Consider the following 22,946-nt stretch of genomic DNA (forward strand, 5'->3'; position numbering starts at 1 on the left):
CTCAATAATGTGATTAAGGATCCAAGTGCTTTTCATATTCTGCTTTTTTTCTCAAGCCCATCCTAACCTGGTGATGGTTAGGAAGATGGCTGCTACAGGTCCAGCTATTAGTTATCTACTGTATTAGTTATCTACTGCTGCATGACAAATCAAGTGGCTTATAACAACAATAACATTTATTATTTATCACGGTTTCTGTGAGGCAGGGATTTGGGAGCAGCTTGGTTGGATGGATCTAACTCAGGATCTCTCATGAGGTTGCAGTTAGGGCCAGCAGGGATTGTAGTCATCTGAAAGCTTGACTGTGCTGGAGAATCCACTCCAAGGAAGCTTACATGGCTGGCAAGTTGCATGAATGTCTGCAGGACACGGTAGCTGGCTTCCCCTAGAGCAGTGGTTCTCAACTGGGGGTGATTTTGCTTTCTAAGGGACATTCGGCAATGTCTGGAGATATTTTTGGTTTTCCCAAATGGGAAGTGTTATTGGCATCTGGTAAGTAGGGACCAGGGATGCTTCTAAACATCCAACACTGCACATGACAGCCCCCTACAACATGAGTTATCAGGCCCAAAATGTCAGTAGTGCTGAGGCTGAGAAACCCTGCCTTAGAGCAAGTGACCCAAGAAAACAAGGTAAAAGCTGAAATGCCTTTTATTACCCAGTTTTTATTACCCAGTTTTGGAAGTCCTCTGTATTCTATGTTGGACAGAATGACACAAGAGCATACACCAGGAGGTGAGGCTCAGTGGGAGCCACCTTGGAGGATGGCTGCCACAGGCAGGAGGCTTTTCTTGGTCTTCCTCTCTTCTCTTGCTTCCTTCTTTTCTTCTTCTTCTTTTTTTTTTTTCAGTTTTTTAAGAGGAAAACCATTCTTATACCCCCTTTATTAACTTAGTGTTGCATGATATATCCATGTCTAAACCAAGCATTAGGAGAGAGAATAGATAACTATGATGAGTGTAGACTAGGTAACATTCATTCTTTCTCTGGGGCTGGGGAGAGCCCATATTCTTGAAACACATGGAGGATAAATTCTCAAGATCAGAATTTTGCCGGTAAGGAAGAATGAGAATGACTTTGAGCGGGTGACAAACAGAGTTTGCTACTTTTGCTTCCCATTGTCTTTTGTATTGCATGTTTTCTTTTGTGATTCAGTTTTCCCTTTGGTGGAATACACTTTTCAATAATAATTTAAGAGATGATCAACCATTTGAATCCTTATGTATCTGAAAATATGTCATTATTTTGTATTCTCTCTGAAATGATAGTTTAGTTGGGTAGAGAATTTTGAGTTAAAAGCAATTCCCTTAGAATACTTTGTTCCATTTTCTACTAGCATCCATTGTTGCTGATGAGAAGTAGGTGATCTGGTGAGAATTTCCTTTGTATCCTTGATGCTCTGAAATTCCTTCATGATGTGTTCAGGTGTGATGCTTTTTACTTATACACTAAACAAGAGCTTTTCACCTGAAGATATTGGAACATTTTGTCTCATGTCTTTGAGTATTTCCTTCCATCCATTCTCTAGCTCTCTTGTTAGAGAAATGTTGAAACTTCTGGAGTTATTCTCCATATTACTTAAATGTTTGCTCATTGCTTTATCCTTTCTCCTGCAATCTAGGAGAAAACTGAGCCCAATCTTCTAACTTGCTAATTTACCCTTCAGTTCAGCCTAAGTCAGTATAGCATGGTGAGTAAGAGCCTGAGTTCAAATTCTGGTTCAACCATTTATTACTGTGTTGCCTTCAGTAAGTTAATTAACCTTTCTATTTTTTGGTTTACTCATCCGTAAAATGAATATTCTAATAATATTGCCTATTTTGTAAGATTATAAAGATTAAATATGTTAATACATGAATGCTTATAAGAGTATCTGCAACACAGTATTAGTTATTACTGTCCAACTCATTAAAGAATTTCAATAAATAAATTCTTAATTAGTCCTCTAGTTTGTTTTCATAATAATCTGGTTGTTTTATGAATGTAAGATTCTGTATTATACATCTGAGGGTAAAAAATATATATATAATAAAATCTATTTTTGCTCCATTAAAAATAACTAGGAGCTTTCAATTTGTTTATTGACTGAAATCAGTTTCTGTCTTGGACTTCCCTGGTGGCACAGTGGTTAAGAATCTGCCTGCCAATGCAGGGGACACGGGTTCGATCCCTGGTCCAGGAAGATCCCACGTCACGGACCAACTAAGCCTGTGCGCCACAACTACTGAGCCCAGTGCCATAACTACTGAAGCCCATGAGTCTACAGCCCATGCTCCACAACAAGAGAAGCCACCACAATGAGAAGCTCACGCACCCCAACGAAGAGCAGCCCTCGCTCGCCACAACTAGAGAAAGCCTGTGTGCAGCAATGAAGATCCAACACAGCCAAAAATAAATAAATTAAAAAAAAAAAAAAGGGCTTCCCTGGTGGCGCAGTGTTTGAGAGTCCGTCTGCCGATGCAGGGGACACGGGTTCGTGCCCCTGTCTGGGAAGATCCCACATGCCGTGGAGCGGCTGGGCCCGTGAGGTTTGGCCGCTGAGCCTGCGCATCTGGAGCCTGTGCTCCGCAGAGGGAGAGGCCACAACAGTGAGAGGCCCAAGTACCGCAAAAAAAAAAAAAAAAAAAGAAATAAAGAAATAAGTGCCTGTCTTTCATGGTAATAGATTTCCACGAATGATTGGTGATTGGTACACTCAGTGTTTGGAAATCTCACTTGCCTATCTGTGGTACCACTTCTAAGTCTGAGTGCTTGCTTTGCTGATTGCAGTAGGAAGAGGGGCAGGACAGGGCATGGTGGAGGTCGGGCGATGTAAGTATGTATAGTTTACCTTCAGCATGTGTGTGTGTGTGGTCTCATTTCTCCTGGAAATTGGTGGTAGTCCCTTGGGGTGATACCTTGTTTCCTTGGCCCAAGCACCCATTAGTAACAATCCAGACTGAATGATTCCAAACATTTAGCAATATTTGCTTAAGATCTCTTTTTAAAAATAAATTTATTTTATTTTTGGCTGTGTTGGGTCTTTTTTGCTGCACGCGGGCTTTCTCTAGTTGCGGCGAGCAGGGGCTACTCTTCTTTGTGGTGCACGGGCTTCTCATTGCGGTGACTGCTCTTGTTGCGGAGCACAGGCTCTAGGCCCACGGGCTTCAGTAGTTGTGGCATGCAGATTTAATAGTTGTGGCTCACGGGCTCTAGAGCACAGGCTCAGTAGTTGTGGTACACGGGCTTAGTTGCTCCGCGGCATGTGGGATCTTCCCGGACCAGGGCTCGAACCCGTGTCCCCTGCATTGGCAGGTGTATTCTTAACCACTGTGCCACCAGGGAGGCCCTAAGATCTTTTAAAAAAAACTAAATTAGATACCATTGTTGGAGCCTCCTTTGTGCTTTCCCATTCTCTTTCTCTTCTTCCCTTCTCACTGCCCCGAAGTTCATGCTTCTGTATCCTTCCTATGTCCATGCTTTTTATAGTTACCTACATATTTAGACAGACATAAACAGCGTATCATATTGTTTTGCAGGCTTTCAAACTGCACATAAATGATAACAATTCTTTCAACCCTTCAGATTACACCAGGAAGAAAATCTCATTTTGGTCAAGTTTTGAATGCCTTTTCTGGCATTTGCTAATCTCTCTTTCAACAAATTAAAAACTTAGGATAGGCAGTTACTTAGAATTTAATAATTTGTTTTATTTTCCATTGTATTTATTGTAATGATTTCCTTCTATTTTTTAGCAGGTGTTGCTAGCTTTCCATCCACAGTAGTGACTTATGTTTCCTTTTAAGTTAAATATGAGAAAAAAGAAAAGTGTTGATTTAAAGAAAAATGTTAAGTAAATAACAACTGTCCAGGAGGTTTACAGATATGGCAAAACATTAGGAGTTTTTACAGAAATGGCTGAAATTTGATATACACTCGACCTAAAAAATAAAGTTCAAGTTCCTTAAATGGGTATGCAAAGCTCTACCTGATCTGACCTCTGCTTTCCTCCTCAGCCCAGTCAGCACAATTACTTCACCTCCAGCACAAACTGCCTGGAGTTTCCTCCTTCCCTTACCAGCTGGAGGGACCTTGGCTATTGTAATCTCTCCTTTTATGGTATTTCCTGCAACCAGCATCCCTGCCTCCACCTGACTCTCTTATCATCCTCTCAGGCTCCTAGGAAGCCCTCCCCCACTTAGTACACAGCGCTGTACCGAATATACGGTTTTCTAATCGGATTCTAAACCCAAGGGTAGAATTTAGTGCCAGTAGCATGACACCCTTACGTCCTAAACAGCTGATTAACGCTAAAAGAAATGACCTATTTGTGATGTTTCAAATAAAATTGGGGGTATAAAATGAAGGTTCCCCTTGAAAAAAATGTTTACCTCATTTTTCATATGTTTGGAGTTTTAAAAATAGTTCTGTTCATAGATATCAATACCTGATCTTAATTATTTTCTTTCAATACTGAGACAATACATTAACTTGTCATCTAGATTAAGGGTAAAAAAGGCACAGAGAAAGGAAAAATAAGGACGATGAGAAATGATAGGTTTTTACGTCATTTCGACATTACTTGGTGGCTTAGTTACTACCTCGAGCTGGATGATTTTATTAGTAAATGTGAGATCAAATCAAATGTTTTGAATATGACACATTTAAACGTTTGACGTTTTAATGGCAAAAGCTCCTAAACTGTTATGGCCACTGAGATGTTGGAACAAATTTCAAGTTTCATGATGCTCGATGCATATAAATAAATAGAATATTATTAACAAAAACAGCAGACCGCATACCGAATGCTGTTTGAAAGTCCCCTAACGTCTGCAGTCCTGAAGAACTAACTACATTGGGTTCTGTTCATTCATTCAAAAGCATTGTTCTGAAGCTGATATTCATATCACACGACTAAAAAACCCTCAGGACACTTGGCCAGAAGAAAATTCTCATCCTAACAGAGGTGCAGATAATGCTTTCGAAGCTACTGCTGTATTGGGAGAAAAGTTCAATTTTAGCGTTTCATCCTATGTATTTCGCGTGGCCAAGGCCGGACAGGAAGGGCTGTGCGAGGAGGCTGGGGGAAGTGACTTGACACTCTAGATTACAGAATGTCAGGTTTACCACTGTAAACGTACAGCCTATAAATGAGAATACGGGTGGAGTGAAATCGCTCTCACGCCGTACATCTTCTGGGTTGCATCTTATCCGCCAGCCAAACTTTCTCTATCAATCTGGGTAGGTCAGCAGCAGAAACACTGCCGGAAAGGACGATGCAGTGTCTTGAGGCGGCGTGTGCTGCCTTATCCAGTATTGCCTTCCGAATTACCTGAAGCATTCAAGCCATTGCACCCAGAGAACAATCCTCGTTTCAGTTCGGTCGTTTCCGTGGGGGAATTGCGGTACGGGTAGGTCCTGGGTGTGGCGAGGCCAAGAGGGAGCTCAGAGCTCCCAGCTTTCCCGCTTTTCGCAAACCTTCCCAGCCCGGAGGCGGCGAGTGACCGGCCCTCGATAACTGCCAGGCGGGGTCCCGGGGGCCGCAGGAGGACCCGACTCAGCGGCAGCTGCAAATTGCCGAAGCGGGGATCTGGGCGCCCGGCGCGAGTGCGCTTCTCCCCCATTCGTTCCGCGGCTGGAGGCGGACCCCCTTCCTTGCACACAAGTCCTTATATGCACCGGTTGCAGCAGCCCGCGCTACTCCAGCCCCACAAATAATTAATGGGGGAGGGAGGGCGTCGCTCTTTTTCTTTTTCCCTCCGGATTTTTTTTCAACGTTGGAGCATTTGAACCCTGCCGAAAACCCCTCAAAATGCGACTGAAGGGCCATTTTGCTGCAGCGCAAGAATTGGACACACAAAAATAAAGTCCCCTTGTCCCTACGATAAGCACGGCAGGGTTCAGGAACAGCTCTTTAGATCCAGCCCGATTAGCCCGCAAAACCTGGGCTGAAAGGTTGCGCGCCCCTCCCCCACCCACGTTGGTGCAGAGGGACCGGGTCAGGAAGCGCGGCCTCTCCCCAGTAGGAGACCACGCCTCCTCCGCCTCTTCCCCCCCGCCCCCTTTACTCCTCCCAGGAAGCGGTGATAGACAGTTCTGTGTGGTTCTCCACCCCCACCCCCCCAGCTGAGTGGAGGAGTTGATGTGTCTCATTATAACAGCCAATGCAGCCGCCATCCACGCACAAGCAAAGAAGCATGTCCCATTTAAATACACCCACGCAGCCCCAGCGCCCTTAGCTGCTCAGGGCGCACAGCCCACACGCACCGCGACTCCGGGCTTGGAGATCCGCGCAGGCTGGGCTCCCGGAGCCGGCGGACTGACGCGCTGAGGATCGCGATCAGGCGCTGTGGGGCCGGGGTGGGCGGGGGAGGCTGGGCCCCGGGCCTCTGGCGCGACACCCGCATGAGGACGCGAGTGAAATAGACCGAGGTGGAATTTTCAACGGGGAATCTTAGGGGTGGTTTTGGTCCATTTCTCCCGCGAAGAAGTCGACATGGCGAGCGACTCTCCGGCTCGCAGCCTGGATGAAATCGATCTCTCGGCTTTGAGGGTGAGTGGAACATGTTTTCTGATTTCTTTCCAGTGTTTTGGGTCAGGGTGAATGGGCTTGGTGCGTGGAACTGGGGCTCGGGCTGGTAGGCAGAGGCGGGCGAATGCGACGCGAGGGAACCTGGATTCTCGTTTAGATTCGGGGGTTGCTGAGGTGCTCTTGGCTAAGCACCCACAGCAGGGGCTGTGCGGTACGTGTCCTCCTTTGGTGGCAGCCAAAGCTCCCCTGAGAACTCGTGGAGCTTATGCCAGTTTCATCGTAGACCGGTGTAAGAGCATTAAAATGAAAGGCTCGTGTGTGTGTGCGTGCGTGTGTATGTACACAAGCCCCGGGCAGTCGTCTAGTGCCAAGGCTCTAGACCCCACTGTCCCTTTCTGCAAAAAGAATAACAACAGCGCGAATAAAGGCACTGGTCCCTCACGTTTTCCAGCTACCTGCTAGATGACATTGTGAGCCTGGCTGTCCCCGCGACGCCGAACCTGCCGCTCCAAGGGGGCAGTTATTGCTATGCTGGTCTTGTAGCTGGCAACTGCCTCCCCTTCCCCCCCTTTTCTGCCGTCGGCGCCCCGACTCCCTCTCAGCGCTCTCTTAAACGCAGGTCTGCCGCTCACCTTTATTTATCGTTTTAACTCAGCCCTGCCTGTGCTTTCTGACTTTGTGGCTGTGACATTTCAGTTTTATGGCTGAACTTAAGCAGGTGAAAGGGATGTGTTCTCTGCTTTTCCCCAATCAGACCGTAACTCCTGGGAGTGTATGAGTGTGTGTGTGTGTGTGTGTGTGTGTGTTCTCTGTGTCTGGCTAGTCCTTTGTAAAGCACCTACCTCCACCCCGCTCCAGACCCCCTGGTTTGCATTTACCCTCACGTGAATTGCCTCAGACGCCGTTTCATTGTATTGACTAAGACATCACTGATATAGAATCCATTTTGCTGTTGTTTTGAGATCGGAATACCAGGAATCCTAGTGCAGCCTCGACGCCTCCCCACCCCCCAAGCCCAACACACTCCTTCGGGGAAGGGGGCAGAGCTTTCTTGAGATGTTAATTAGATGCTGCCTGCCTGGAAGGGGGGGAGGGGTGTGGGTGGCAGCAGCAGCGGGGGTCTGAGAAGGATGGGCTACCAATCTTAGCACGGCTTTTTCCTCTCTTGAACTAAAAATAAATTTTTTTAAAAAAGCGATTGTATATACATGAGGCAGGGAGGGTCGGTGAGACCGAACTGATGGTGGCTATCAACACAGAGACAGGCAGGATAGGTGAAGCTTGGAAGTTCCCACGCCCTCCTGAAGAATACATTGTTAGATGCTAAATCTTGGGGTTGTATACCTGAATCTTCAGTACTTGCCTTGACATTGCCTTCTTCACTGTTATTTTAAAGAACTACCTTTATGGTCAAAGTGGTACTTTTTCTTTAGTCTCGTTAATCCTCTCTCTCCTGACCTACCCTCCTCTTTTCAACTCCCCCTCCCCTTCTCCTTAATCCTTCCATCTCAGAGGTGAGGTTTCTGGGAGGCAGCCAAGGGGCTGAGAAGGAGCAGAGATGCCATTTGAAATGGCTTTTTTTGATAGTTGGGTAGCGAAAGCTCATTCATGCGTTATTACAGTAAGCTATTTCCCCGGCGCCGAAAGGCCACATTCAGAACCCGCTGCCCCCTGGGCAGCTGGGGGTGGAGGTTGGTAACGGGGTGGGTGCTTTGGCCAAGTCTGTGGCTTCCTGCTTTACTGACTGTGTGTGTTCATTTGCCCTACTTTCTGCGCTGGGAGTTTCTGCCAGCGGGTTAATCAGGTGGATGGATGGCCCAGACTTCAGGGTAGAGAAAAGTGGCAAAGCTGGGGAGGAGGACGGGGCGGGGGGATGGGAGTCTGAACAATGGGCAAGTCTTGCGATTTCCCTGAGCCGGAATCTCAACGTTGCTTCTCTAATGGATAGCGCTCTTATACGATTGTAGTTGGGCTTGGTCTGGAGGTGTCCCTTGTGGGCTTTTTCCTGGGGAAGGTTTTCAGAGATACCCAGAGCTTGCAAGCTTATGAGCAACCACAAGGGCTCCTCGGCCGACCTGGAGTTCAATTCACACCTGGGAGATCTGCGCTTGGGAGATCAGTATTTTGAAAAGATATCTTTGCACAATTCACTGAAATTGCTCTTTGTGGCTTGGGTTTTAGTGCTTTGCCACTGTATTTCTGCCTGCAGGAGGTGTGGAAAGAGGGAGGGATACAGCTTCCAGCTAGCCCAGGAGATGGGGAACTGCTAGCAGGAGGACTTAAGTGCAGAAATGGGGACAATTGCCTCCCAGAGGTCAGGGGTCTGCGACCAGTCTTGTGGTGGGTGAGTTGTGCAGGCCTGGAGCTGAGTCCAAAGGCCACAGAGGTCATCTCCACAAATCAGAGGGCAGATGATCTTTTTCTTTTTTCCCAGATTAAGAGAGATGGGCTCATGTAGATGAGAGGTCTCATTTGTTCCTAAATCCTCAGGAAAGCCTGCCTGCTGAGAACTTCCTGGGGAATGCCTGACCCCTGAAATGCAGCCAAGGTCAGTGGCATCTAGGAGAATTTACTGCAGCCTTACCAGTCCCTTGCTGTTTTGGTGGCTCTTTACACAATCAATGCCCTTTTTGTAAACTCTGTACTCAATGCATTAAAAGCAGATCCTGTCTGGAGAGGCCTTTATCCTTTCTCACTTTGGGGGCTTATTGTTCTCAGCCAGTGATCCCAGACTGGACCCAGTCTAAATTTTCCCCAAATAGCAACAATGCATAATTTAAACGAGAGCAACCAGGGAAGCACTGATCACTTAAATTATGCAAGATTTGGATGGTTTTAAAAAGTAAGAAAAGAGAGGATGGTTAGAAAAGAGGTGATCTGAATCCAGTTTTATTAGTCCTGATTTTTAGAGCTGTGGAGAACTAAGTCTTGAGGGAGAGGAATGATTTCATAGATTTAGAGCTGGAAGAGAATTGTTGAACACTTAGCCACTCCTTTCATTTAATACCTGGGAAGCTGTAGCCCAGAGAGGTCAAGTGTATTGCCCAAGGTCACACAGCCCTCTCCCTGCTTGGAGGTGGGGTGAGTAGGGGAGGGGAGAAGGGTGGTTTGGGGAGAGGATATAGGTTTCCTGACTTCTCATTCAGTGCTCTAAGTCACATTGTCTGTGGCTAAATCAAATATCAGTAATACATTTTCTGCCTGAGCACAAAAAAAATGGCCGAGAGGAATTATTTCACCAGGGTCATGGAATTTTATTTATCAAAAATAGAGAAACTGCTTCATGCAGGTAAGCTCATAAAACATTAAACCATGGAGCTTTAAAGTATCTTTGGAATTCATCTTGTCCAACCCCTTCAATTCCTCCTCTGCAGGCAAATGACTGTCTGAATCATCTAGGACAGATGGTTGTCCTGCATGGTAACCTCTCTCTCCGTAACCCTCTTCCATCTAAACATATCTCAAGGGGTTGGTCTAGACATACACATTATTCAGATGTCTCTGCATGCAAGGTTTATAGAGTTCTATGTATGTTTTCTATAATCTATGTGGATACTTATATTCTACATAGTTTTACGGATATAAACTATCCATGTGGGTGTATGAAATGTGTGTGTACATACATAGGCTATAGAAAACAATCTACTCATTCAGATGCAGGGCTTGAGTCATTCTTCCTTCAAGATATGACAGTATTAAAAGAAATGAAATGTGCCACCAGTATGCTTTATTGCATAGGAGGTGAGGTCAGCCCAGAAAGCTTTTTGGAGATTAGCATACATCTGAATCTGAGCACCGCGGCTGGGCCCACAGAGTAAGGCAATCAAGGCCAAGATTGGCCGCTGCTGACTTCATACTCTTAAGTTTCTGCCAGGACTCACACTCACTTTTCTATTTGAACAGAATTGGATGACCTCTGCTTGTCTTTCTCCCTCTACCCCTCACTCCCTGCTGGGCCTAGATATTTTTCTTCTCCATTGAAACCTAGGTTTAAGAATTGACCTCATCTGGAAGACTTGCATGTATTCTTCCTGCTATGCTTTTTACGTTTGTATTATAAATGGTATGGGGTTTTCTTTCTACTTGCTCACTAAACTGTGGGCTCCTTGGGGCCAGAGGCTAGGTCTCGTTCATCTCTGAGTCCATAGTCCCAGTTAGTTGAATAAATGAATGAGTTAATGGAGTGGACTGAGCACTGGGTTCTGTGTCCATGTCTTATTAATCCTGTGACTTTGGATCAGTCCTTTGTCCGTAATTAACTCAAAAATGGGAATGATCACAACTGCTTGCCTTCCTCATACACAGGTTTCAAAAATCAATAAGTATTTATGGCAGTGCTTTGAAAACTGTAAAGCACTACACAGATATGCTATTCCATGATTAAATAGAATTTTATGGGGAACTTGATTCCACCAACATTTGATCCCAATGATTGTGTGTAACAGAAAATGATCCTGAGAAAAAGATATCAGAAGGTCGTGCATCTTTTTAATAGTACTTTTTCCTTTGAATGTATCAGTATGGCCTTATGTTGACCTTTCATGGTCTCTGTCTGACCCTCTGATGGCCTGGGTTGACCTTTGCTCGAGGTGAGTTCAGCCCAGAAACTTTTTGGAGATTAGCATGTTTCTAAACCAGTATCAAGTATCAGCATTATTCATTAAAAACTTTTTCTTTTCTTTTTTTTGTGACTTTTTCTCCTCTTTATGGATTAACCATTATGCAAATAAAAACACATATATTGTGCCTGTGCCTTTTCAAAGTTTGTGTGTGTGTGAGGTGGGACAGGGAGTGGATGCCTGAAATGATACACTACTGGTCCAGTATTTAAAACCTTCTGGTCAGAGGTCTCATGGGCTTCAAGAAATCTTGCAACATTAGTAATTCATTACCCCAGAGCAATTAATTAAATTTGGTCTTAAATGGGAATTTAGTAACGTTGCATGAATTGCTAAGATAACGGTATCTTAAAATGATAATAGCACAAGTTTTTTAATTAGATATATGTGCTGTTTTTTAGAGATATTAAACAGGTGTTTTCTTTGCCATGACGTTGCCTCATAATAAAATAGGGTGTAGTGGTAGTTATCAGAACATCAGAGAAATATGTGTAATCATTTTCAGTGTTCATTATTAACTGGAGTAATCTTTGTACAAAAGCTAATATAAGTCATGGTTTGCTGTTTGCCAAATTATTGACTTAGGAGGTCATGGAATATTTTGTTGATGAAAGAATACCCAACACTTTTCTTTTATGGGTAGATCATATTTTCCCCCCTTATCAGTAAGGCTCTTTGAAATCTCGTAACTTTGAGTCTTGCTGGTTGGCCCTTTCTTCTTTCTGTGTCTCTGTCTGCCCTGGAATTAATCTTCCGTGCCCTTCTTGTTCTACGCCATTCCTTCTTTCAGTGATAGTGGTTCTAAAGCCCACCCAGCTTTGAGCTACTGTGATCAAGACATGGCAGCCCTGACCAGCTGAGCAGAATCAGTCTGAGTCTGCGTTTCTCATAGAATTTGGGATAACTTGTGTCTGAAAGATGCTTTCATGTTCAGTTGGTTCTTCCATTTCTGTGGGGGGGGGAGTAGCTCTGTGAGAAGAGGGCCTGAACTAGCAGCGTGCTGAGAATTCCAAGAAAATCTGGGTGATAGTTTTGTAAGAAATGTTATTCTGCACATAGAAATATGAGGTTCCTAGCGGAGAGAGAGGGAGGACTTAAATAGAAAATGTTGGATGAATTCTGCTTATAATTTCTTCCATTCTGGTTAGAAGCTGATTTCCCTCTAGAGAAAGCTGATTCTCTATCCACTTTTTTTACATGCCCAGGCTGCCTCTACTTATCTCAAGGGGGTGCCTGGAAATTCTCAAAACACATTTTATTTTACCCCAACCTTAAACATCTTTCCTTAATATCTATTGCCTGGGTCCCCTTGCCTCCAGCCTTCTCCTGGCCAGTTTCCCTTGTGCATTGCAGCCACGTTAGTCTTCCTAAAGCACAGTTTCAGTCTGGGTATTTATTTTATTTTTTAAAAAATTAATTAATTAATTTTTGGCTGTGTTGGGTCTTCGTTTCTTTGCGAGGGCTTTCTCTAGCTGTGGCAAGCGGGGGCCACTCTTCATCGCGGTGCGCGGGCCTCTCACTATCGTGGCCTCTCCTGCTGCGGAGCACAGGCAGGCTCAGTAGTTGTGGCTCACGGGCCCAGTTGCTCCGCGGCATGTGGGATCTTCCCAGACCAGGGCTCGAACCCGTGTCCCCTGCATCGACAGGCAGATTCTCAACCACTGCGCCACCAGGGAAGCCCAGTCTGGGTATTTTTAATTCACGGCCTTCCCCGACTCCTCACAGTCTACAGAACAAAGACTAAACTCTTTACTTCAAGACCAGTTAAAATTCAGCTGGGCCCCGCCCCATGCCCTGCAGTTAACGACCATTCCTTCTCACTTGCCATAGGGAACAGCTTCCTTCTCCCCATGGATGCTCTTTAGGGGGTGACCTACCTTATTCTCTTTTTCTGTACCTACTACCCCAGCACTCAGCATTCCAATGCCACCTTTTCCACCAAATTTGCCCTGATCCTTTCAGATAGAAATTAGCCCTCTCACTTGTAAATCCTCTCCGAACTGATCTCATAACTTTTTTTTTAGACCTCAGAACTTTCTGTCTTGACTTATATTTACTACTAGACAGCAAGCTTCATGAAGGCAATGTGTATTTTTTTAAAAAAAATAAATTTATTTATTTATTTATTTGGCTGTGTTGGGTCTTCATTTCTGTGCGAGAGCTTTTTCTAGTTGTGGCGAGCGGGGGCCACTCTTCATCGCGGTGCGCGGGCCTCTCACTATCGCGGCCTCTCCTGCTGCGGAGCACAGGCAGGCTCAGTAGTTGTGGCTCACGGGCCCAGTTGCTCCGCGGCATGTGGGATCTTCCCAGACCAAGGCTCGAACTTGTGTCCCCTGCATTGGCAGGCAGACTCTCAACCACTGTGCCACCAGGGAAGCCTGGCAATGCGTATTTTTGATTTTCTTAGGAATCCCACCAGGATGACCTCTGGGGCTCCAGGGTCTGGAAAATGTAGGTTGGGAACGGGAGCAAAGACTGCTGAATTGTTAAAAGTATGTTTAAATTAAAAAAAGCTTTTTGTTGTTCTCATTATAAAAGCAATGCATGATCATTGCAGAAAACTTGGAAAATGGAGAAAAAACAAAAAGAATTCATGATTCCCAATGATAACCACATATATATTTTGGTATATGGCTTAGTAGTTTTTTCTACACATAGCTAAATGGATAGTTTAAAAAAATTAAGATTATGTTGTATATATTATCTACAACCTTTTTTTTAAAAACTTAATAATCAGCCATTTTCCATACTATTAATGTTTTTCTATGGCAAAATTTAAAAAAATTCTTTATCATGGGGAGCTTAAAACTTACGTAAAAGTAGATGGATTGCTGGAATGCTCTTACATTGCTGGTGGGAATGTAAAATGGTGCAGCCACTTAGGAAAACAGGTCGGCAGCTCCTCAAAGTGTTACCATGTGCCCCAGCAATTCCAGTCCTAGGTATATACCAAAGAGAATTGAAAACATATATCCACACAAAAACTTGTACACCAGTATTTTTAGTAGCATTATTCATAATAGCCAAAGAGGGGAAACAACCTAAACATCCATGAGTTGATGAATGAATGAACAAAATGCATTATATTCTTAAGATGGTGTATTATTCAGTAACGAAAGGAAGTGTTGATACACGCGATACCATGGATGAACATTATGCTAAGTGAAAGAAGCCAGACACAAGAGGCCCCATGTTATATAATTCCATTTATATGAAATGTCCAGAATGGGCAAATCCATAGAGACAGAAAGTAGATTAGGGGTTGCTGGAGCTGGAGGAGCGGGGGTGTAGGAAGAGACTGCTCGTGTCCTGGTCGTGGTGATGCTCGCTCAACTCGGTGCATTTACTAAAAATCACTTGTATACTTCAAAAGGGTGAATTTATGGAATGTCAATTAAATCTAAATAAAGTTATTTTAAAAAGTAGAGTAGTGTAATGAGCCCCCAGATGAACAATTTTCCGCTTGTACCCAATCTTATTTTATCTACACCCCCATCCTCTTCCTCTCCCATATTATTTTGAAGCATCATATCTTTTCACTTGTAAATATTTCAGTATTTCTAAAAGATAAACTTAAAAATCACATAACCGCAAGACCATAATCATGCCTAAGAAATGTAATTTTTAATTTCTTCATTCAGTCAGTGTTCAAATTTCTAATCATATGTTTTAAGGACCACTTAGCATTTTACTGTGGGGATGCATCATAATATATTTAACCAATTCCTACTGATGAAACTTTTGGCTATTTCCACCTTTTCAACTCATGCAGATGGTGCTTTGATAATCAAACATCCTTATATATAAGTCTTTGTACACATTATTTTTATACATTATTTATCCTTATACATAAGTCTTTGTATACATCTCTGTTTCCTTTGAATAACTTCTTAGAAGTGTAATTTACAGTGAAAGTTATAAATGATCTTTAAGGTTCTTGACATTGTCAAATTATCTCCCAATTTCCTGTGAGGTAAGTGTACAGATGAATGCATGAGGCTTGGAAAAATCAATTAATCTACCAAAGGTCATGAAACTTCTAAATGGCCGAACTTACGATTGACCTACCCTAAAGTCAGTGCCCATAGTAACTCACATGGCCAGTATTTGACCTTGTCATGACATCAGAATTATCTGATGTATTATCTCGCTGGGTTCACAGATTTCCCAGAAGACTTTCGTTTGGGGCACAGGATCTCTTTGATGAGCATAGTTGTGTTTTAAGTGTTATTTCCAAAATATTTCTTCCCTTGTGATTTTGTTTTTTAAATAACCAAGATCAGCTTAGAGCATGTGAATTGTCCTTTTTCTTGTCTAAAAACCTGAAAGCATAAAATGTGAACCATTTTGCGATTAGCAGTGGTTTCCTTTTACATTGTATATAAGGTACGTTTATGTTTAATCTGCCCTTCTCTTTGGAGAAGTATCCAACAAGTGTGTTTGGAAGGCATGTGGAATCAGGCTCAAAGATTTCCATTTTTTAAGAATTGAAGACCACTGAGTTTGCGATTATCACAGAAGATAGCAAGATGGGAAGACATGTTAGAACAGGAGCCATTCTCAAGCTTTTATCTGCCAGATAATTATTAAAATCAAAATCTGGAGTTACGCTTTTTTTCAGACAGATATAGATATTTTAAGATAAGAATGGAGAAAATGGAAGACGGAGCTGGCAGCTAGAAGAGTAAAGAGCCCTGTGTTTTTGACCACAGTCTACTTTCCACCTGGTTTATAAGTAAGAAACTTATAAAATCAACATAACTTTGTGGTTTTCAGTCTTGTGGAGGCCAACTGCCTTGATCTCACTAGATTTTACAACCTAACCCTCCATTTAAAATGCCTATGAATTATTTATACCTAGGGTAAAAATCTGAGCTTCACGTGCACATGGTTTCATCATTTCTACTTCTAGGTGGTTTTTTTCTTTTTTTGGGCTTCCTGTAATCCAATTATAGCAGTGTGGCGGGTGGAATAGGTTGTAAGAAGTAATTGCAAACTGTATTTAAATGATAATATTTAGCATTTATAGAGCACTTTATATCTCAAAGTACTTGCAAACAATATCTAATTAAATACGCTTTCTGATTATAATCTGGATATAAATGCACTTAAATCCAGAACAGGGTCATGAGAAAAGTGTGCATTTGAAGTTAATGCTTTAAAAACCTATGCAATAATTGGAGAGTTAGAGCTTGGGCATCTGTTGGACTGTTTGCGCGCATCCTTTTGTTCAGCCTGATGGCAGGTTTACATTATATCTGCACCTTATCAATGCCTCTGCTTGATTTCTGACCATTAAGGACTGAGTGTTGATCATGGCTTTGGTCCTTACAGACACTAAAATATTAATAATATAAATAAGCTTTAAAATGGGCTCCTTCACCACATTTTGTGCCCTGGCCTCAGATGAAACTCCCATTAGTAAGTGAAATGAAGTGGGGTAGTGAGAGGGAGAACGGCTATGCCTTGTGGTTTAGTAATTTCTATCTGAGAAAAATACATTAAACTGCGCAGTAGGATACATCATAAAGAAACGCACTGGAGAAATGAAACGTCTTTAGTCTCACCATAGTAATGATTTCTTGCTGTTTTGGGCATGTGTCTGTGTATTGTCTTCTTGCATGTACGTCCTGTGTTGGCAATTTTGAGAGTGTTTGGAGCAAGGACTAGCATGGCTTATCCAGTAGATAGAAGAGGCTTCTGCGGCTGGTTGATTCTCAGTAAATGTGATCCTGTGCATTGTGATTTTCTAAGAGCTGCTTGACAGGCTAATTGCCTAAACAGTGGTTCTCAAAGTGAGATCCTCGTTTCGGCAGCTTCAACATTGCCTGACAATGTTGCAGAGTAGGAAATAGTCATTTATATAAGGTAACTGCAACTTTTTCTTAAGGCTTATGGCCTCAAATTGTGGAAGGCACTTACTTTTAAGAATGTGGACTTTAAAACTTCAGACTAATATTTTATGTGTATGAATTGTTCATAAGAAAGGGGAATACTTGAAATGGTATCGAGTGTCACCTGATACCATTTCAGCTGATAATCCTGGACTGTTCTTTGCATTGCCATTTTTTTTTTTTTTTTATTAGCAAGTGTATTCAGGGGCCAGAAAAAGCGCCATCTCCATGATCAAGAAGATGCATCCTTCTGATGTTAATTTCCTGTTTTTCCCTATGGATCTGTAGGGATTCAGTTTAAAGCCCCAGAAGGTGCTGACATTTGCCTAGAAGCTCAAAAAAAGAGTTGTATTCACAAACTCTTTCATCCCTTCTTTTGTTTGCAGTCTGAAATCTTTGGGTTGTTTATTTCTTGAGGCTTGGAAAATGGAATGGACGTTTGGAATCTAGACAGCAGGTTAGAGGATTTCCTTACAGAGAAATCCCACAGACATTCCTTGTAACAACAATCCGTAAACATCTCTGACCTAGCCACAAAGATGCCCTATGTTGTTATTTAATCTACAGTTCTTAGATAAACACACTGCTTATAGTGCATGTCTTTTTATTTGGGGGAAGGTTGATGACGCTTAAGGTTGTTAAGGCAGCTTTGTACACAACTTGATAATGAGCATGTATCAACATTTTATTTCATACTCACTGCTGGGGAAGATGCTTTTGAAAAACTGAATTCAAAGAGCCCTCTTGGAACATCTATTTTTAAAGGAGAAAGATATGGTTAGATAATAATCGGTAGACTGGATATAAAAAATATCTGGGGCTTCCCTGGTGTCGCAGTGGTTGAGAGTCCGCCTGCCGATGCAGGGGACACGGGTTTGTGCCCCGGTCTGGGAGGATCCAACATGCCGCGGAGCGGCTGGGCGTGTGAGCCATGGCCGCTGAGCCTGTGCGTCCGGAGCCTGTGCTCCGCAACGGGAGAGGCCATAACAGTGAGAGGTACGCGTACCGCAAAAAAAAAAAAAAAAAAAACAATCTGGTTGAAGATGATTATGTTTTTTGCAGTGTTGACAATTAGGGGGACATATCCAACTTTCTTAGGAGAGGTTTTAATATTATTAAAATATCAGGGAATTGTACAGCATTTAAATCAGAAATGTTAGTTACTCTTTAGATGGGGGAGTGAATTAATTGCAGTTTTCAAGGTGTTCTGTCTGGGACCAAGTTTGGGACAGTTTTGTTTCTAGTACTGGTGGTGTCTTATGTTCTGGGGAAACTGTGAATTTGAAATGGCTTCTTTGCAGCCATTTGCACGGTTGAAAGTGTCCTTTAAGTTTGGGAGTGCTGTGGTTTTCTATTTGAACCCCTAAGACTCTCTTAGAGGCCAGAGACTGGGTAGTCTTATGTTTCATAAGGTCAGAGCCAAGTGTTTGCTGTTCCTAAAAGGCCACCCCCTCTTCTGTTTTCTTTAACTGGTAACTCTAGCACCCGTCAGAGAGAATACAGTTTTCTTTCCATGCAAACAAATAAATAAAAGCACTGCTGAGCTCTCCTGCAGTTTTATCCCCAGGTGCTGCTCTGGGAAGAAACTGCACATGCTCTTTGGTGGGAACAATATGTATGTTCTCTCTGTGAGTGTTTCAAAGATGTAACTCATGCTGGTATTGTAGTCAGCATTTCTTGAATATAAACAGCTTTTATTTTTGGAGAAGAACAGATGTAAAAGTGTGAAATACAGAAGTCTACACATCTTGGCAGGGGGAAGGGAAGGAGGAACGGGGTTTCTTTAAAATCATGGTAACCCAATCTTAGTTACTCCTTTGTTTTCCTGAATGACTGAAAATTAGCAGGGGAAATCTCCTGGAACCTGACCAGCTGGGTACCTAAACCTCCACTTAGCTGATTGCACCAGAAAGAGTGCTAGTGGGTAATTAGCATAGGTCCTCCTAGGTCTTCATCTGTAGGAACAAAACGGGTGCCTCCAAAGGAGGAAACCTGTAGGTGAAGAGAGGAGATCGTACACATTCAGTGAAATTTATATGACACTTTAAGTAAAATGTTAGAGAGACAGAGATCCAAGCCCCAGACAGGGGGGGTTGTTTTCTAGATAGGAAAAGTGTGGTGGAAAGTGTTTGGTGTCCCTCTGTGGTCTCTGAACCAAAGCTCTTGCCAGTCCTCTGGGTGCCCACCCCCTCTTTTAATTTGTGAGTACAGTATGTTTGTAAGAGGTACCTGGGGTTTTCAAAGCAGCGGGGGCATTCCTGTGACTCTTCTGTGTTCCCTTTAGGCCAGGTCTGTTTCTTTCCTTTGCTGGAAGCAGGGTCTCATCTTTGCAGCTCATCACCTGATACAATGCAAGTTGCATCAGATTTAAAGAAATCGTTCCCTGACTTTCTTTCGGGTTCCTGGCTGTGATTGCTGCCTTCTGCAAGTTTCTGCTGGTTTGTAGGATTGACAGTTAAGATTTTGTCCCCTGGGAAACTCTGTTTAGTGTGGGAAACACATTCTCATTTGTCATGGTTCTTGATAACTCCCCTCTGACAAATATTTTTGTCAAATGTTCTATGATTAGGTCTATGTAGTTTTTTTTGGTATTGTGTTTTGATACTAAATGTTTTCAAGCATGTTTCAAAAGAACATCTCTGATCATTTCTTTTCTAAATTTCAGTGAAATTTGGAATGTGAATAAATTACAAGGCCACAGGAACTCCCCAGTTCACAGAGATGCTAGTTCCAACCTTATTCAGGCTCTGCTTCATGCTGTAATAAATGTGAATCTGGATTTTAGAATATACTTGAGAATGTGGATAAACTGGAATGCTCATATGTTGCTGGTGAGAATGTAAAATGGTTAAGCCATGTTGGAAAACAGTTTGGCTGTTCCTGAAAAAGTTAAACATAAATTTATTATATGACCTAGCAATTCCACTTCTGAATATCCACCCAAGAGAAATGAAAACATATGTCCAGGCAAAAAAAACTGTACATAGCAGCATTATTCATCATAGCCCAAAAGTAGAAATGACCCAAATGTCTAGCAACTGATGAAGAGGTAAACAAAATGTGGTGGAAGATGATGGAATACTCTTGAGCAGCAAGAAGGAATGAAGTATTGCTTCATGCTACAACATAGATGTGAAAGAAGCCAGACACAAAAGATCATATACTGTATAATTCCATTTAGATGAAATGCCCAGAAAAGGTAAAGCTATAGAGACAGAAAGTAGATTACTGGCTGGTTAGGGCTGGAGAAGAAAGCGGGGAGTGATTGCAAATGGGCATGTGGGATCTTTTTGAAGAAACAGAATATGTTCTAAAATTGGATGGTGGTAACATGAGTGAATTATACCTCAATAAAGCTGTTAAAATGTAATATGCCTGAGACATTACTTCATAGTTGGACCAGCTCCATACACTATGAGGGCAAATTCCCCAGTCTGGTTACTCTGGTGTTTCTAGGAAGTCCTTCTCTTCAATACCTTGAGGGATGGGGACTCTGGTCCTATCTTCTGCTTTCTACTTACCTTCATGTCATCCCTTCTAGAGCTTTATAATTGTTACTGTAATAATTTTCTTCAAGATAAAGTGGATGAGGCCCAGATAACTTATCTCTCCTTCCAAAGAAAGGAGAACTTTGGAGCCAGGACTAGGGTAACTACAGTAGTTCTCTCTTATCCATGGGGGATACATTCCAAGACCCCCAGTGGATGCTTGAAACAGCAGGTAGTACCGAACCCTATGTATACTATCTTTTTGCCTATCCACACCTACCTATGACAAGTTTAATTTATACATTAGGCATATAAGAGATTAACTACAATAAGTCATAATAGGCTCAAAGTGAGAGATTGGGTCAAGATGGCGGAGTAGAAGGACATGCGCTCACTCCCTCTTGCGAGAGCACTGGAATCACAACCAACTGCTGAACAGTCATCGGCAGGAAGATGCTGGAACTCACCAAAAAAATACCCCACATCCAAAGACAAAGGAGAAGCCGCAATGAGACAGTAGGAGGGGCGTAGTCACAATAAAATCAAATCCCATAACTTCTGGGTGGGTGACTCACAAACTGGAGAACACTTATACCACAGAAGTCCACCCATTGGAGTGATGGTTCTGAGCTCCATGTCAGGCATCCCAACCTGGGGGTCCGGCAATGGAAGGAGGGATTCCTAGAGAATCAGACTTTGAAGGCTAGTGGGATTTGATTGCAGGACTTCGACAGGACTGGGGGAAACACAGACTCCACTCTTGGAGGGCACACACAAAGTAGTGTGCACATCGGGACCCAGGGGAAGGAGCAGTGACCCCACAGGAGACTGAACCAGACCTATCTGCTGGTGTTGGAGGGTCTCCTGCAGAGGCGGGGGGCAGCTGTGGCTCACCGTGGGGACAAGGACACTGGCAGCAGAAGTTCTGGGAAGTACTCCTTGGCTTAAGCCCTCCCAGAGTCCACCATTAGCCCCACCAAAGAGCCGGGTAGGCTCCATTGCTGGGTCGCCTCAGGCCAAACAACCAACAGGGAGGGAACCCAGCCCCACCCACCAGCAGGCAAGCGGATTAAAGTTTTACTGAGCTCTGCCCACCAGAGCAACACCCAGCTCTACCCACCACCAGTCCCTCCCATCAGGAAGCTTGCACAAGCCTCTTAGATAGTCTCATCCACCAGAGGGAAGACAGCAGAAGCAAGAAAAACTATAGTTCGCAGCCTGTGGAAGGAAGACGACATTCACAGAAAGATAGACAAAATGAAAAGGCAGAGAACTTTGTACCAGATGAAGGAACAATATAAGACCCCAGAAAAACAACTAAATGAAGTGGAGATAGGCAACCTTCCAGAAAAAGAATTCAGAATAATGATAGTGAAGATGATCCAGGACATGATTCTGGAAAAAGAATGGAGGCAAAGATCAAGAAGATGCAAGAAATGTTTAACAAAGACCTAGAAGAATTAAAGAACAAACACCTAGAAGAATTAAAGAACAAACAAACAGAGATGAACAATACAATTACTGAAATGAAAAATACACTGGAAGGAATCAATAGAAGAATAACTGAGGCAGAAGAACGGATAAGTGACCTGGAAGACAGAATGGTGGAATTCACTGCCATAGAACAAAATAAAAAAAAAGAATGAAAAGAGATGAAGAGAGCCTAAGAGACCTCTGGGACAACATTAAACACAACAGCATTCGCATTATAGGGGTCACAGAAGGAGAAGAGATAGAGAAAGGACCCAAGAAAATATTTGAAAAGATTATAGCTGAAAAGTTCCCTAACATGGGAAAGAAAATAGACACCCAAGTCCAGACAGTCCCAGGCAGGATAAATCCAAGGAGAAACACACTGAGACACATAGTAATCAAAGTGACAAAAATTAAAGACAAAGAAAAATTATTGAAAGCAGCCAGGGAAAAAGGACAAATAACATACAAGGGAACTCTCATAAGGTTAACAGCTGATTTCTCAGCAGAAACTCTATAAGCCAGAAGAGAGGGGCACAATACACTTAAAATGATGAAAGGGAAGAACCTACAACTAAGATTACTCTACCGGCAAGGATCTCATTCAGATTCGATGGAGAAATCAAAAGCTTTACAGACAAGCAAAAGCTAAGAGAATTCAGCACCACCGAACCAGCTCTACAACAAATACTAAAGGAACTTTTCTAAGTGGGAAACACAAGAGAAGAAAAAGACCTACAAAAACAAACCCATAACAGTTAAGAAAATGGTAATAGGAACATACATATCGATAATTACCTTAACCATGAATGGATTAAATGCTCCAACCCAAGGACACAGGCTTGCTGAATGGATACAAAAACAAGACCCATATATATGGTGTCTACAAGAGACGCACTTCAGACCTAGGGACACAAACAGACTGAAAGTGAGGGGATGGAAAAAGATATTTCATGCAAAT

General features: G+C 42.9%; 1 protein-coding gene across 1 annotated transcript in view; it reads left to right on the forward strand.

Moving 5' to 3' along the window:
• The first annotated feature begins 6,122 nt into the window (after positions 1-6,122).
• TNIK (TRAF2 and NCK interacting kinase) overlaps positions 6,123-22,946 on the forward strand; it is a 410,793-nt gene continuing 393,969 nt past the window's right edge. The window contains exon 1 of the mRNA XM_060011144.1: positions 6,123-6,532. Coding sequence (XP_059867127.1) covers positions 6,476-6,532 — 57 coding nt within the window. The 5' untranslated portion in view covers positions 6,123-6,475. The remainder of the gene's footprint in view (positions 6,533-22,946) is intronic.

The sequence above is a fragment of the Delphinus delphis genome, chromosome 4, assembly GCF_949987515.2.
Source record: "Delphinus delphis chromosome 4, mDelDel1.2, whole genome shotgun sequence".
Lineage (NCBI taxonomy): Eukaryota > Metazoa > Chordata > Mammalia > Artiodactyla > Delphinidae > Delphinus > Delphinus delphis.